This window comes from Buceros rhinoceros, unplaced genomic scaffold (assembly GCF_000710305.1).
Source record: "Buceros rhinoceros silvestris isolate BGI_N320 unplaced genomic scaffold, ASM71030v1 scaffold9311, whole genome shotgun sequence".
Taxonomy (NCBI): domain Eukaryota; kingdom Metazoa; phylum Chordata; class Aves; order Bucerotiformes; family Bucerotidae; genus Buceros; species Buceros rhinoceros.
The window spans coordinates 36,004-53,114 of NW_010395945.1; the positions used below are offsets into that span (position 1 = coordinate 36,004).

At 39.8% G+C, this 17,111-nt stretch overlaps 1 protein-coding gene across 1 annotated transcript in view; it reads right to left on the reverse strand.

The window, feature by feature from the left end:
- DOK7 (docking protein 7) overlaps positions 1–17,111 on the reverse strand; it is a gene marked incomplete at both ends in the record, with an annotated part of 63,021 nt that overhangs the window by 23,932 nt on the left and 21,978 nt on the right. The window contains 2 exons of the mRNA XM_010145717.1: positions 13,103–13,977; positions 16,412–16,519. Coding sequence (XP_010144019.1) covers positions 13,103–13,977; positions 16,412–16,519 — 983 coding nt within the window. The remainder of the gene's footprint in view (positions 1–13,102; positions 13,978–16,411; positions 16,520–17,111) is intronic.

Sequence of the window (17,111 nt, forward strand, 5' to 3'; positions counted from 1 at the left end):
GGGGGGGGGACCCCCTTCCCTATGCACACCAAAAAAAAATATAAATTTTTTTTTTAAATAGAGACTGGCACTTCCAAAGTCCTATCAAGTGTAATGGAAACAAAATACTGTACACAAAGTCAAAGAAGCTTCAATTCCATGTATTCTGGTTTATGTTCCATATATTCCAATTTCCAACAGGGGGTAGTATTACACTACTACAAGAACATTTGTTATTTAAAATACTCTCAGTTTCCCTGCGTTTGCTAGTCTGAGCTTCCTTCTACAATAGATCTGTAATTTCCACTCATTCTGCACCAAGTGAAAACCACTCAAGGCAGAGACTCCAGCAAAACTACCGTACCGCTGAAGATGAGGCTCAGATGGGGCCCAAGCAGGTCTGGATAACAGCAGACTTGACTCTGCTGTGCAGATCACGAGCAGGGTGCTGTTCTCGCCTCATTCTTGCTCAGCATGTGAAAGGAACAGGAGAGGCAAGGAGCACACAGCCTGGCTGCAACACCTCACATGATCCATTTCTTTTGTATTTTGAAGTTCACAAGACCAACTGTGCCACCACTGAGTGTCTCGATTCTGCAGAAATACCTATGAAATCAGGAAAGCTCAACAAATGGAAAGCATTGTCCTACAATTTCTTAGAATAGCACATCCCAGTAGAAACAATCATCCCAGTAGCAGAGTTCTGCTGCAGTCAGAGTGTTAGCCCATTTCAAGAGTTTAAAAAATAATACAAAAGTACCGCCTAGCAGGAAGCTTGGAGATACTGAAAAGAAATTAAAAACAATCATGAACATATGCACACACGCACAGATGTACTCAACCAAGGGATTCAGATACCCTTGTTCCCTTGATTAGAAAAGGAGAAATCCCTGGCAAATATACACCAGAAGAGGCATGTACTCAAAAGGTCCAATAATCCACTCATTTTGACACTGACACATTCCTTCCCTGATGAGGAAGGGGGATGAGCTTCAACCAACATGCACAAGAGACATTTTACACTTTTCAATGAAAAATAGCTCTTATGCCACTGTGCCGAGAAGTATCCTATCCACACCGTTCTTGTCAAAAAGATTTTAACAGAAAATTAATTGCACCAATTATAAAAAAGAGCACGGTGTCCCTTTTACATGAGTTTTCAGTTTGCAATAAGATTTAAAATCCAAGTCATCTATTAATGAAGGGATTCTTTTTTGCAAATAAATACTTTAACTACAACTCTACAGCCACAGTGATGAACAGCAAATAGAGAAGTGCTTAAATGTAGAAAAAATTGCAAAAGCTGTCGAAGTGAAATCTCAGATGTTAGAGACAAATTAAATCTACCTCTACCAATCTTAGGAATGGAGAAAGTTCATGCTGAGCTGTAACTACCGTTTAGAAACATTCACCTAGGGACTGCCTCAAGAAAAGTCTTTTCCTTCTTCTACTTCCCACAGAGTTATGTTGCGCAGTGCCGAGCTTAGCTTGTTCTTGCGCTAAAAATACACTTGGGCCTGTTTTGTAGCCAATGGAGCTACGCCAGTTTACATTAGACTAGTTATTTGATTCCTTCCTTCCAGCCCATTCCACAGAAAGACACAAAAGAATGTTATAACCTGTGCATCCTGCTCCACACAGAGAGAACTACAGTGGGCTTAATTATGAGCCCATGAAGAATAAGAATGAAAGCCTTGCAATATCATCTTCGCATGCATTTTACTTCATTGGCCTCACAGTTACAGCTAAGGTTAGTCAACTACTCCCTGAAAAAAATTAATAACAGGATAATCAATGATCATTATTAGAAAGAAACACATTCAACTAGAAGGACAAATAAGAGAGAGAAAGCTCAAAATAGTAAAATTAAGACAAGTGTTTTCCTTTATCCCCAGCTCTTCACTGAAATTATGGTTTGTCAAAGGTAATGAAACTATAATTAAGCTGCACAGCTTCAAAGGATACAGATACTTAACTATGCATGGGGGCTGCTCACAGGCTTCTCCTATATTGGAGTGCGCTGCTATAAATTATTAGGTATTATTATTTCTGTAGTTTTCCAAAGCTTTCTATAGCAGTTATCTCCATAGCACGTGTCTGCTGCTTGACTTTGTGTCTCAAGGAATGAGATGAATTGGCAAACTTCATCTGGAAACGTTTTCCTCGTGCTACAGAGGACTCAAGTGTAAAGTTACCAGCCCTGATATAGCCCACTTAGCACTTCTCTGTCCTTGTAATAAGCGAGATCTGGGAAAGGTTTATATTTCCTTAATATTTTCCAGGCTCAAATTTCTTGTACATTCAAAATTGCTTCCAATCAGCATTGAATTAGCAGAGGATACCACAGAATCCAGACTACTGCAGAGGATGTGGCTAGGGGAGAGGGAACGCAGCCAGAGTTCATGTCCCACTGATTCCCAGCTGTTGAAACAGTCATTTCAGTTGACTGACAGCTGGCTGCTGCAGTTTATGCTGCAAATAGCCCAATATCCTCATGTGACAAGACTTAGGAGCACAAAGTCAACTTTAAAGCCCCTTTTCCATCTACCCTTTGGATTTGTGCAGGACTGAAATGCCTCAGAGAAAGTCTCAAGGATTTTCTTTCAGCTACTCTGCTTTAGGGAAGGAAACAAGGAGGTATATAAAAGAATGCCAAGGAAGACATACAAGCAGAGTTTGTATGCAGTAATGGCACTGTCCTGCAGCCTACAATCGGTGTGCAAGACTCACCCCATCCTGGCTGTCATTTATCACATGGGTCACATTAACAGTCACTAGTTTTGACCTCACCATCCCCACCCTGCCCAAGGAGGCTCAGCCTAACTTTTACACACACACACAAAAACGTGTTGTGCGTTGTTACAGACTGATCGATGAATCAAACCACTGGAGCTGAAACAGAGGGGATGAAAAAACAACAGTAGCTCTGCATAACATTTCCCTCCACACTTCTGTCCTACATCCATGGGTTGAATTACTCCCTCAAAGAGTTATTCAGGTGACCCTTCAAGATTCGACATGTTATTATACTAGCAAGGATAGCCAGAATGCAAGGAGGTCCCTCAGTCCACAATGTCGTTTAGGAATAGAACAGAAAAGACTGTGTGCAACTGGCAAAAAGTGGGGGTAAGAGCACTGAAAGATAGGCTCAGTTGGTCAGGTGCAGTAACCAAGTTTTTATTGTGTCACCCTGATTCTGGCCCAGAGTTCCTACACTTCAAGCTGAGTTTAGTCAGCATCAAGGAAACTCAACAGTGAGTATCTGCTTACTTAAGATGGGACAACTGACTAGCTGGAATACTTAACTGTGGATTCTCAGACAGTTTGAACTGATCCAGAAGTTCCCTCTCCTATCTCTTACTGGGGAATTGCTCCAAGTTTTACCTAATCCCTATTCAGGCAAAATGGCTTTTGATTAAAAAAGAAGAAAAAAAGAAAAAAATCATTACTTAAAAAAAATTTGCAAAATTAGGTTTGATGTAATATGCCTCTCCAGAAGGATTTAACAAAAGATTACATGAAGAAAACATAATATAATCATACTTTTCTTTTCTTTCTCTGTTGTTACAACTTGGCTTGAAGTTCAGCCATATCAAGCATATTCTTGACAACTTGCTCCTTTCTGAACGCTAAAAATATTGCTCAATCCTCAGGCTAATCCCATTCTTAGAAAGAACTGATTTTCAAGTGCCATGTCCTCAGCTGAAGACTTTCTGAATCCCCTAGGTGTACAGATTCCTGCATTAATAACTTCTTTCCAGTAACTCTACAGTTCTGGAAATTCTTCAAGCTCAATTTCACACCAAAAAACCTCTGCTGAAGTAATGTACTCAGTGATGCTGCTCTGTGATCTTTCATTAAATAGAAAGTGGTTTTGAACTATTTGTTGAAGTTCCAAAATTTAGTGATAGACTTCACAGCACTTAAAAAAAAAAAAAAAATTGTAGAGCAGCCTCTCCACCCTGGCAGGCTGATATTCTTCTTTAGAAATTCTCATTAATGAGTTCTTTTCCTGATCACAGTTTACTTGAAAGGCAAACAACTTTCTGTCTCTCTCATTGCACCTGGAAAACATCACATTTAATATAATCTTATGGACAGAATTGTCCACATCCAAAGCACTGGAGAAACACCACTCCATCAGTCCTGATAATAGCTTTGGGAAGCAAACATTATCCAGATACAGATATTATACAACCAGGTAGATTGAGGTAAGCTGGTCAGAGCCGCAATAACAAAACCGTAACACAAAATTCCTAGGTCAGTCTAAATCTCAAGCTTCTGACTTGTCCTTCACACCCTAGGGATCCCCCTCCTATTCCACTATTAAAGTGAGACAGCACCCAAAACACCATCATCTGCACTTTGGCATCACAAATTCCTGCCAGGAGTCTGCAGTAGACAACCAGCTCTACAGCAGAGCACGTGGGTCTGTAAAACACACCCAACACTAAACCAGGCAGAGCAAGAACACCAAAGCTTTGTATGGATTCTTCCTGTATTTCCTGAGGTCCAGAGCTATCAACTCCACTCTTCTACTATGGGACAAGGATTGACATCTGTCCCTCTTAGCTATCAAAGATTCATTTTATTTCTTTTAACTTACACAGATTCTATTACAAAGCAAATGCTTTCGTTACACCGAATTCAGTGGTCCTGCTTTCAGGAATGTCAGAGGAGAACCTGCTGAAGTCTGTAATAAGGCTTTTGCTGACCCCAGAGGTATATTTTCCTCAGGACTGTATGATTGCCTGAGAGGTATATTTGTTAGTCTTGTCTACTCCGTGTACCTTTAAAGAACTTCCTTTCTTTTCTTCTCTAGACAAGTTCCCTAGCAGTTCCTTTCAGCAGAAGCCATCATCACTACGAATAATAAAGCAATACCTAAAATCGCAAGACAACTTTAAAACAGTCTATCCCATAAACTGTTTGACAGGCATTTCTATACCAGAATGGCTTACACACATTTTTTAACCCTTCTGCCTACTGGAAGTATCCATTCTGTTCTGAAGATATAAATATTCTCAAGTGATTAATTCCTCAAACTGGTTTCAGTGTATTCTTTTGTGGAGCAGGTAATAAACAATTCAGTGGATTTGTTGTCACACCTGCCACAAACAGAGTATTTTCTTGCCAGTGAATGCCAAAATGACGTTACCCATTTGACAATGTTCTTACCATATTACTAAACTTTACTAAGCCAGAAATTTTCTTAGCGGAAAAAGTATTTTCTCTTTATGAGTGAAGTAATGCAAAGTGGTATAGGGTTGCACAGTTATACTAGGAACAGTAAGAATTTGCCTACATCACAACCTCTGCACAACTGAGACCTTAAGGATATAATCTGATTAGATCTGATCTGATTAGTCCATGTGGGATATTATCAGCCAGAACAGAGTATTTCCACAGATACCTTGAAGTAAAAGTATGTTGGGCATGTCGAATTGCAAAAACTAAATCCACTCATACGTCTTGTCATGGGCTGTGAACAAGCTGAAGTATAGTTTATGTAATTCTTTTTTAACATATATATTTCATCCTTCTAATTCATATACTTCCAGTTTTCAGTGGTTCTGTCCAAAAGGGTTACTAGAAAAGATCGCACCCCTAACTGAGCATCTATTTTCAATCCTCTCATCTCACAGAGAGCTGCTGTCAACCCTCCAGATGTCACAGCCAAACGATCGCTATCCTACTGGCACTCACCAATTCTTTCCGAGCCACACAATTACTTTCATATCAGTGACTGTTAATCAAAACAGAGTATTTTCTGCGTAGCCTTCTTTAATCCATGATCGTAAAAATGCAGTGTTGGTAGACATTATGAACATTTTCAGCGATATAAGGAAGGAATTGAGGTTTTTCTCAAGTAACTTTACGATCTTGCAGGAGATGAACTACATGGGAATTAAATCTAGGAATCTTAATCCAGGGCTGCCACTGGAGTTAGTAACTTCCCTGTGAGTTTCTCTCAATGTAATCCATGCTTTCCTAAACTCTTTTTGTGGTTTCTTCCTCTGCAGGTGAATTCTCACTTTTAGAAAATGAAGATAGAAAGTGTCCGCTAACACTTGATAGGATTCTTTAGAATTTTTCCAGAAAGAAAATTATTTCTATTAAGAAAAAAAGAAGATAGGAAAAAAAAGCCTTCCATTTTCCAATTTTGGCCACATTCCATGGGCCATTCTCATTCAAGTGGATCAAAACCAAACACCCCCGAAAAACCTACATTGCAAAGGGAGTAAATTTTTGCAGCTTTTATTGTCAGACTCCTACTCCTTCAAATAATTTCTTCCTCTCTCTTCAGAAAAGCTATTGCTCCCAGCAGAGGAAGAAGTAGCCATCAGGTGTAGTAATAATAAAAGCTGTTATCCAGCTTGGTTGTATTCAGGGGAGGAAGTAGATTTTACCATTTGTTCTTTCTGGTGGATATCAAAGGTCAATACCGCAGTTTACCAATATCTTCACTGCCTCTGACAGAGACCAACCCAGCAATGCTTCTGTTTATTACAGAGGAATTAATTCTGCTGAGCTACGTTGTCTACATTCCCTCTGACAAGTGACAGGCCAAGAGGGAATGGTCTTAAGTTGTGCCAGGGGAGATCTAGGTGAGGTATCAGGAAACATTTCTTTACAGAGAGGGTTGTCAGGCATTGGAACGGGTTTCCCAGGGAGGTGGTGGAGTCCCCATCCCTGGAAGTGTTTAAAAGCCGTGTGGATTTGGTGCTGAGGGACATGGTTTAGGGACCCTGGCAGTGCAGGGTGAACAGTTGGACTCGATGATCTTAAAGGTCTCTTCCAACCAGATGATTCTGTGAGCTTCATGTAGGAGAGATGCTCTCTTCTCTTCATCTCTCACAACAGCATTTCACTTACCAGTGCTTCTGAAGCAGGTACTTATTTTGCCATTACAGACCACAAGCTATCTGTTTCACTTAGTGCCTGATCTAAAATGTTGAGAGCTTAATTCTTATTATTCTGAATTCAGATTAGAACTGTTACTCTTAGCACAAATGCTGTGGGGATTCTTTCATGATAGATGGAGAGTATCTCCAGTATTATCTTTTAGATAAGAGGTAAGGCAGCCTCCAACAGGGCCAAAACCAAGTCAGATCTGCACAGTTCTATTAGGGTTGGCATGTCTTGTATTTTATGGTGCCTCTCAAAGTCATAGCCAGTGAGTGGGTAAGTCACACCTCCAAGCAAAGCTTTGGAAGAGCTGGTTTACTTATATGAGCCCTTACCGGCAAAAGCAAAGTAAAAAAAAGCTGGGTCTCTTCTTGATTACTGGGGAGTGAAGCCTATTGCCAGGAAGCATTATAATATTGTACAAAATGTTTTCCGCTGTAAACTGCTGGTAAAGCAACATCTCAACACAGCATGCACAAGCAGTCCCAACGGCACCTCAGGGAGGGGATGGGAGTTAACTCTGGGATAGACTTGGGGTCCTGGACAAAACTATACAAAGGAAAACAAAGCAAACAAAGCTCTAAGCCTGACACTACATCCACCTCTTTTATGCCCCTTTCCTCTATCATTTTCAACTGGAGAACATCCTTTCACTCCAATCTTTGATCTGCACAGTGCTGTGTGCTTTTGTCAGCACAACCAGCTCCAGAAATTACACCATTTCATTGTCAAGGACAGCAATGATCATAGATTTCTTCTATTTCAGAAGGATGTTGCAGGGAAATTGGTGTTTTTAAAGACGCCTTGGAAGCTGTGAAAAATTTCAGAGCCTTTTACAATAACCATAATGTAAGTAAATGCCAGACTGCCAAATCACTGCTTAGTGCAGTCACCTCATTTAGTGGTGATACACATTATGGAAGATGCACCTCCCTGCAGGTTAATGTATCACAGTTAGGACTTACGGAAAAACAATTGAAATTAAATCTTAAAATAAGAGAGCACAAATCCAAGTTTTCTAAATCATGCCAAAAGCCAGTAATACCCAGAATCAATAGTCATCACAGCATATGAAAGCCTTCCAAACACACTGTCACTCGGGTCAATAATACTGATGACTTCCAGATTTCTCTGAGGTGCAAACTGTTCCTGTTACAGTTTTGACTTTGCCCAGAGAGCAGAAATACAAGTAGAAATAGTGCTGTAGAAGATGACAAATGCATCCTTCTCAGCTGAGAATTTAGACAGCCTGTAGCTTTTTTTGAAGGTGGGAGGAGGCATAAAAAGTTACAGCATCACACATCAGTACTATAAAAAAAAAAAACAACTTTGAAAACAGATGTAAAAAGTGTGTAATTACAAATAATCATGTTCCTACACTTTCAGAGAAAGCAGGGAAATAAACACACAAGAAGATCAACACATAAGGTGTTCAGTCTCATGGGGAAAGAGGTAATGGCTCCAACAGATAAAAAAATAGCTACATTAAAGCTGTATATAACAATACATGGTGATTTCTTTATTATCTACTTTAATACTATATTAGAGAAGTACCTGATTAAAAGGTAAAAAGAATGAAGACATTCTCATTACACAGATGTGGCAATGTAGTCTGCAGCCACCGTTCCTTGAACCTCACTACACAAGTTTACACCTTACAGGCCTTCTCTTTTATGACTTTCAAAAGCAGGATCTACAATGAAAGGAGACAAACCAGCTAAATCCAGGGTTAAGGGTTTCGTAGAGGATTTGGAACACTAAGGCTGTATTCCCAACCCAGTTACGGGCTGTTCATGACCTTGGTTAAATCAATGCAAGCAAGACCACAAATCACACCTCAAAGCAAGATGCTCTTCAGAGTTCAAGCCCCTTTTCTGCCTGAGGACACATCGGGCTCATTTCTCTCCAGGCTTAGTCTATCCCTGGTCTACAACACACAATGGAAACGGATACTCATAGCAGTTCTAGATCTACCCAGAGACCCTGAACGCACAAAATGCTGCATGTGATTAACAAGCCCTCCAGAGACACAGCACTGCATGATTATATATACTGAGTAAAGTGCCTCCTCAAGGATCACAGTACAGCTATGCCCATGTCCCTTCTTAAAGTTGTAATGAAAAATAAACTTGTTTCCACAGAACAGAATAAAAAAAGGCCAATTTCCTAACAGCTCATTAGAGCACCTCCCCATTTAAGCTGAAGGGCACATTCCTCCCCAGGGCAGGTACCAGATCTCCCTGCTGTGCAGGAAAGGGTTAGTAGCCACTCAGCGCTGTGGATGCTGATACCTGACAAAACCCCTCAACTCTTGTGCATGATGACCACACATTCCTGTATTTCCACTTACTACAGATATGTTGGGAGATACAAAGTTTGAGGCATACAGTTACTGTGGTAGCAGCATCTATACAAATACCTCACAGAGGATTTGGGCAGACCAGCTCCTAATTTAGGACCATTTAAAAAATACCAAAACCTAATTGGAGACAACGATCACCTGAAGTAGGTGGCTGAATGCCAGTGCAGGATTGATAATGGCCACACACAAACTGACACTTTTCCTCCTCTGTCATGACAAGTTAACTACCAAAGCAGGAATCAAGTCTATATTTCTACATACCTAAGAACTCCCACTGACATAAATACGAGTTCAGGGAGAGCTAAATGTACATAAAAGTCATTCCTACTAATAGGCACATTTTGAGCTGTCAACAACGATTTCAGTAATCACTAAGTGGTGTGAAGAGACAGCCATACTCATTCCATATTAATTCAACTTGCAAGAAGAAGGAGGTCGGGGACAAAAAAGAAAGCAAAACTAAAACCAGTACTCGTCAGATGGAAAAGGACAAAAAACAGTTGGAAAAGAATTTTATTTTTTCAGACTTCTAAGAAAATTTACAAACAATGGTGGTGTAAAAAAACCCCAACACCCTATAAAAAAAAAGGTTGACACAATTTCTCAAACTACAGCATCAAATGAAATTACAGAGCAACAAGCATACAGTGAAACTCTATTCATCAATTAGTATTAGCTAAGGAGTTGAAAATGTAGTAAGTCTAATAATAAATCTCTACAGCCTACTCAGAAATTCTGTAACAATCCAACATTCTGAGCATAAAATACACTTACAATACACAAAAAATATAATCTCTGTAATCATCTATAGCACTGAAATGACCTAGGCAAAAATTACATAACAAAGGCACACCTCGTGAAGTTTGTAAAGAAGGACACTTTGAGCACACTACAATAACATACATCAGAAAGCAAAACACCCTGCACACTTGCTCATTAATCCCCAATGTCTAATATAAAATACAATATAGAAACAGTAGAAGCAATGTTTATTAGTGACTTTCTTTATGGTGATTCTGTTCTTCATCCTGAGTGAAACAGAAAGTTTTCCTTGCCCTATTTTCTCTTTGAACCTTGGCACTTTCCCAGGATATGTTCTCCCTGTGTTCATCACCATCCTCATTATTAGTGGAGCAGATGCTTCTTAACCGAGCCAATCTGAACCACAAACGCAACCATGCCTGCCACATCTGCATGCCTTCATCCTCCAACTTGTCTCCAACTCTTCACACACAACACACACAGACAACGTGCCCAAATCTAACCTCAATCTGCCAGAGTTTACATACAGGGCAGAAAACAACCCAGTGCTTATATCCTTTGTTACTGCCATAGGCTTTCCTCTACTCAGGTCACTCACTTAAATGGAAGGCATTTAAAAACCATCAATGCAATTTAATTAAGAGCTTAACTTGAAATTGCAAAGGAACTCCAAACACTGGCACACTAAAGCCTTTCGAGCATGAAAAAGCATCAAGACCTGGTGTCTTCATTAATCCACCTATCAACTGCTCCAGGCCATAAGTCCATCTTAAACACATTCTGTTCAGAGAACAAGGGGTAAATTATCGCTCGTTTACAGAGTATGGATTTGTGCTTCAACTGTATGCATCATGAGAAAAGCCAAAGAGAATGTCTATTAAATATTGCTAAAATAACAAATCCTGACAGTTCAGAACAAGGTATCAAAAGGTTATTTTTTCTTTTAAAAGTAAAAACAAACCTATGAATCACTCCATTTAATGAGACTTCTTTCCTGATGCTTACAAATGGACAGAGGAAAAAAAAAAAGCATCAGACGTGCATATCTCATGTTAAAACAAGAGTTAGTTGCACCAGCGTTTCTCTCTTATTTAATGTGGGGGTGGTTACTTGTTCTCTGTTTAAATATTGACGGTTCCTGAAATTCTTGCCAACTGATACTACTATGGCAACTAGAAACACCACGAAACCTGACAGCACTCTGCAATAACAAACGTGAACGTATATATGTTGTTGGGGTAAACAGGCAATTAAAGAAGTGACATAATTTAGCCTTCGGTGGCTTTGAAGGTACACAATGGAATACTCACTTCCAGCTTCCCATCTGCCACTGATATCCAGCATAAACTTTGATAAATTCATGTCTAAACCGACAATTCAGATCACCCAGAAGCATTTAGACCATGCGAGCTAACCGTACCACTACAAATTCTCTCCTAGCTACCCATAACACAGCCACCTTGGAATTTTCTGATCCCAGAGCAGTCCTTTCCCAGATCCCTCTCTAAGAGCAGTCTCACACATTTTTCCCAACTGCTCTCCACCACAGCAGCGGACACAGGAAGCCAGCAGCAGGTACACTGCTTTGCACCCCACTGCCTGCACTGCAGAAAGAACTGAAGGGGAAGGCTCAGTCTCAGGCCTTTGCATCCAGCCAAGCTTTCAGAATTAGACTAGAGGTCTAGCAAGGGCCTTTGGGGCTGGCAAGGATGGTCTTGAAAGAGCACTGATGCTAGTCATCAGTGCAGACAGAGCCTTGTAAGGCCTGTCACAGCAGTGCCTCCCTACCTCCCAAATGGTGCAAATACATGACAAAGTAATGCCCAAAGTGTGGCTGCAGAGCCATACAAGCACCTCAGGCAAACAACACTTTCTAGCGTTCAGCATGTGAAGGCAGTCAATGGTGCAAAGGCATGAAACACCTCGTGAGAAGGAAACAATCCCTCAAATTTATAATCTTTCAATTTTTCTTTCATAACTTTCACTCAAGCCCTTTTCATGGCAGTGATTTATGTAATCTCACATGCTCAATTAAAATGTACGCAATTCAACAGCAGTATTTAATTCCTTCAACAAATCTCTCTCTTGCTGAATCCCTACTGCACACATTCCCTAATTCAAGCACTGCCCCTGACCTTCCCAGCCTAGCAACAGCTCACCAATACAAGCAGCTTTACCTTCTTCTTGTTAATAAACATATTAATAAAAAGAGTCTTCTCCAGAATGGATAAAAACAGACATTTTCTTCATGCAATGTACAATTAACATATAAAGCTTACTGCCATAAAAAGCCAAGAATTCTAGAATTTAGGGTTCAAAAAGTATTTTTGAGAATAACAGTCACACAAGCAGATACTGGCAAATGTGTTTAGAAAGGCATATGAATCTCCATACCTTAGGTTTTAAGTCCTTATGTGACTGGTGATAAAAAAGTATCTTTTTCTGCAAATACAATGACCTGGTTGTAGACCACTAATGAGTTTTGAACACCTCCTCTATAGTATCTGTCATTGGCCAGTTATAATACTGGATTAGTTGATCTGTGGATTGCCAAGCTGCCTTCTCTATCTTTTCTTTCCCAGTGAGAAGCTTTTGTAACCTGGCTTCTTGTGCAAAACATGCTCAAACTACAATGATAAAGAAAAGAAAAACATCAATAAAATACAAATATGCACTGTGGTCACCTTCAAAGCTGTACATACCGTTTGACCTCCATTCTTTCCTCTTTTGAAATAGCAGCAGCCAGATGGATCAATGTTCTTCATGCTAGATTACTACTGTACGACAAATTCAGCCCTCTCAGTGCCTGTTAAGGTTCTATTTCTATCACCGTAAGCCACTCACATATAACCAAAGCCAAAACTGGCCAGTTTAAGAGTAATGACTGATGGCCTATATTGATCAGTGTTTTCCTGATCAGGTGCAGATTTTGCAGAAACTGTAAGCTAAGCCTCTGAACTTGAGCATAAACACCACAAAAGTTATTACCTGTTCAAATCGTAAAGGAAACAGTAGTACTTAAGTCATTTTAAATTAATCATGCTATGTTAAGTAAGGCTTGTTAGCATCTGCTCAGGGTTAGGTATTTACCTTTAGTCCACCACAGATTGGACAAGCTGAAAAAAGAGCTCTTGTCATCCCAAGGTGGGGGCTACATGTGTCACAGGGGTCAGCTGAGGCCCCACTAGGTGGTGACAACTCACTACTTTTGGAGTCTGACACCTGTCCTTGTGGTTTTGTGTCTGACCACCTTGAAACAAAATCCACATATGTCTCCTCACTTGAGTCCTTGCTGCTTTCTGCAAGTAAGGATGAAGGCCTTCCTCTGTCCTGACTGTGCCCAGGTACTCTCCATGCTTCCAAGTGTGGTAATAGCAGTTTTGGGTCACTAGCACCTTGAGGTGACAGGGCCTGGTCCTTGGGTAGTGTGGAATCTGCACTCTTCGGTTGCACATCTTTAGAAGCTGCCTGTAACAAACTCCTGGGTATATCGTAAATATGTCTGAGAGAGCTGGGAACCTGATACTCTGATCCCACACCTCTCTGGGGCTCACTGTGAGGACAAGTACATAAATTCTGATCCGAAGGAAAGTTCAATGGCAAGCTTAGCAATGATCCAAACTCATCACCATGGCAAATGTCCAAGCTCCCAGCATAGGAAGAGAAGCTTCCAGAGTAAGAGGAGTGGCTACCAGTAGCAATTCCACTGTCAGAAGAACTCTGACGACCTATTTCCTGTAGCTGTCTGGATCGAAGGGGCTTTGGAGGTGGTTTAGTGATGCCACGTGCCCCTTCTGGAAGTGTCTTTTCTTCCCCAAGGTGAATGCCCTTTGCAGCTGCCAGTCCGTGGCTCTCTTGAGAAGTGCTGGCTGAAGACTGTTCAGGCCAAATTGTCAGTCTGCTCCCAGCACTAACATCCGAGTGGCTGGTATCTGAAGATGAGCTTGAAAGGCTTCTATCGTCTCCTAGAAAAGAAGAAAACATCAACCTATGTTTAAAACACAATCAGTCTGAAGCACGGCAAGTATGTACAAACAGAAAGGACACTAAGATTCCATCTGGTTTTTGTAAGGGGAACTTCTATCAGAAATCTAGAACTCCTGCAATAATTCCTAGCCCCACAGGAGAAATAAAATGCAAACAGTATGTTACCTTGCCATAACTCTACCACACTGGGCAACATAATGCATTCAGGGCTATATTTTTCGAGTTCGTGCACCAAGTTCTCCCCTTTTCAACCATATTTTAGCTCTGTACAGTTAACTGGTTTTATTTTAGGTACAGCTATCGTATCACAGGGAATAGTGACACAGTCCCATGCTCAGAATATCTGAAGATGCTCTGAAGAAAACCTTGTTACTGTAACTCAAAGCCATATAAGACATTTTTATGTTTCTACTTGATCTGAATTGAATAAATCATCATCTTATTTGTACTCTTTTTTTCTTCTCTTTAAATCATCTGAATGACATCAAAGTGAATTTTGAAGAGACCACAAAAATAAAATCAAACTTGGCTGTCCTGTTTTCTCCTGAGCTCTCCTACACTGTACTTCTCCATAATATCCGCACTGAAATGCAACCATACATCACTGTAACAAACAAAAATGACATACTACCATTATAAAAATGTTTATGTATCCATATACAAAAAGATCTTCCATGACTCATTCATGCATGTATTTTTCTGATACTTGCAAGGAGGACACCCTTACAGGTAACTACTGCTATTCAAGACAGAATCAGAAAGAAAAAAATTAAACCTTAGCATGAAAGGGTCTACAGACAAAATTCAAACATTACAAACACATATACAAAACCAAACTCTTGTAGCACCACACACAGTCCACAATGTTAGTTTCTTCCTCTTTAATAAAATCAGTGTGAAAACTGATCTCAGTTTTCAGTGAAAACTGAAATCAGTGTGAAAACTAAAAAAGGCTGACAGCAGGATCATTTTGTAGGTATTAATTAATTTTATTAATTACAAACCTTGGGCAATAGGTTACCAGATGGGGTACAAAGTGGAAGGGTCCACTGCAAATTGTGACCTGAGCTTCTTGTGTTACTAGGCTATTTCTATTCTCAGTTGTTGAGGGAAAGGTTTAGAATAATTCTCCTGCTCTTCATGGAGTAGTTTTTGATATATACTATCACAAAATAACAACGTTTATCCCATGAAATCTAACTCTTTTTCCCCAGTGCCTATTGCATGACATTGGCTTGTGACCCCTGCCTAAGTGTAACTCCTGAGATTAAACTGGACAGCTGTCTAGACAGAAGGCATAAATTACAAGAATACTAGTGTAGTTCTCAGCAACATGCCCAGAAGGAGAAATACACTTGTTAAATAAAGTTCTTCTGATTATGAAAACATCTGGTTTTGTTTAAAAATAAGATTGTGATTTTTTTTTTAATCACTTCTCTTAGATAAATATTTTAGGCACTTAAGAACTCTGGAAGAAAAACTCTCTCACAGTCTTGAGGAAAACGTTCAGCGTAGAGCTACGTTCTCTACAGCAGTGGAAGAACCTAGATCTCCAGATTCAGGCAAATGTCCTTCCACCAAACCTGCAGGGACAGTCTTGTTACAGTATTTCCCATAAACACAAATATTTAGTTTCCTATGCAAAACTCAAATAACAGAATATGAAAATACTCTAGGATTCCTCATTCTCTAAGGACTATAGCATTTTTAGGTCATAAACTCAAGTAAACTCAAGCAGAGAATGCATACAAAATTGGGCCATGTTTTCCAACCAGATTTACTAGATTAAAAAAAAAAATCCCACAGGCATGCTTCTTTATCAAGTCTCATTTGTTTTCCATAAATCTAGTCAAGTCTAGCTAGTTACATGCTAAGAAAAACCTCAGGAAGTCTCAGTGAAATTCAGTCACAAACCACATGACTCAGCAGTACTGAGACTAAAGTAGCCATGGAAATGCAGATAAAGCTCCTGAGGCTCTTCACAGGGCCATTTGTAGGCTTGCAGGCTTTAGAGTCAAGAGCAAAGCAGGTGTTTTGAGGATCTAACTTCCGCTATTAAACAATTCAAATGGCAGTTCAGGGCATAGACACTTTTATAAATCCAGTGCTAGACACCAATTCTATTTTGATACATAAATAACTCCAGAGGGACATGCACAAATAGTACCACCAACAGAGTAAGAATAACAACACTTAAAACCAAAGCACAAGAGTCCTAGGTGTTACTGCAAAAATCTGCCATAAGCCTGATGTGCGAACTATACAACGCAGTCCACCTCACAGGCTGCAGTGAGTCAAATACTTAAGCCGATATATTTCTTTTAAGCTCAGAATCTTGTAATTATGTATATACACTCATTTCTAAAACCTAGGAAGAAAGACCATTCATTTTTAATTAAAGATATTTCTTACCTCCACTGCCCTGGCGACTTGTATAGGACAGCAAGCTCAAGCGCTTTTCTAATTGCAAAGCCTCGTGAGCCAATCTTTCTTCTGAATAGGCTGGATTTGTACTTGGATCTTAAAAAAGAAAACAAGAAACATACAAAATATATAAAAAGAAGGGGGAAAAAAAGACATTCTTATGTTAGAAATTCTTATGTTTTTACGTGTGATCTTCTACTACAGGAAGGGAAAATGCTGAAAGACTTTCAGAGATTATATCTAATGTTGTGCAGAGTTACCACCAAGAACAGAACCCTGAAGAGCACAGCACCACAGGCAATACTACAGAGATAATTAGCATCCAGAGGACTAGAGGGGTTGAAAACTAATATGTGACCTGTAAAATGTATCCTGACTTCACTAAACCCATTGGAAATTTTACCATCTTATAAATTTTCCACCCTACAAATTCACAAATCTACATCCTGAAGTCAGTCATAGTAATTGCACGATTATCTGATACCTTCCAATCCAGATCACCTGTTTACAATGACATTGCTTTTAAGTTTGATATTCAGAAGGTCAAGTTCAGAAGTCAGAGATGAAATAAGCCATCTGGTGGCTGTCTGTCTTATGTTTAATGCAAGACAAGTTACAAAAGTAAAAATCACTCCTAAAATGAGCCATCATTTTCTCCATACACTTTAGTGAGTTTGCAATTCCTGCT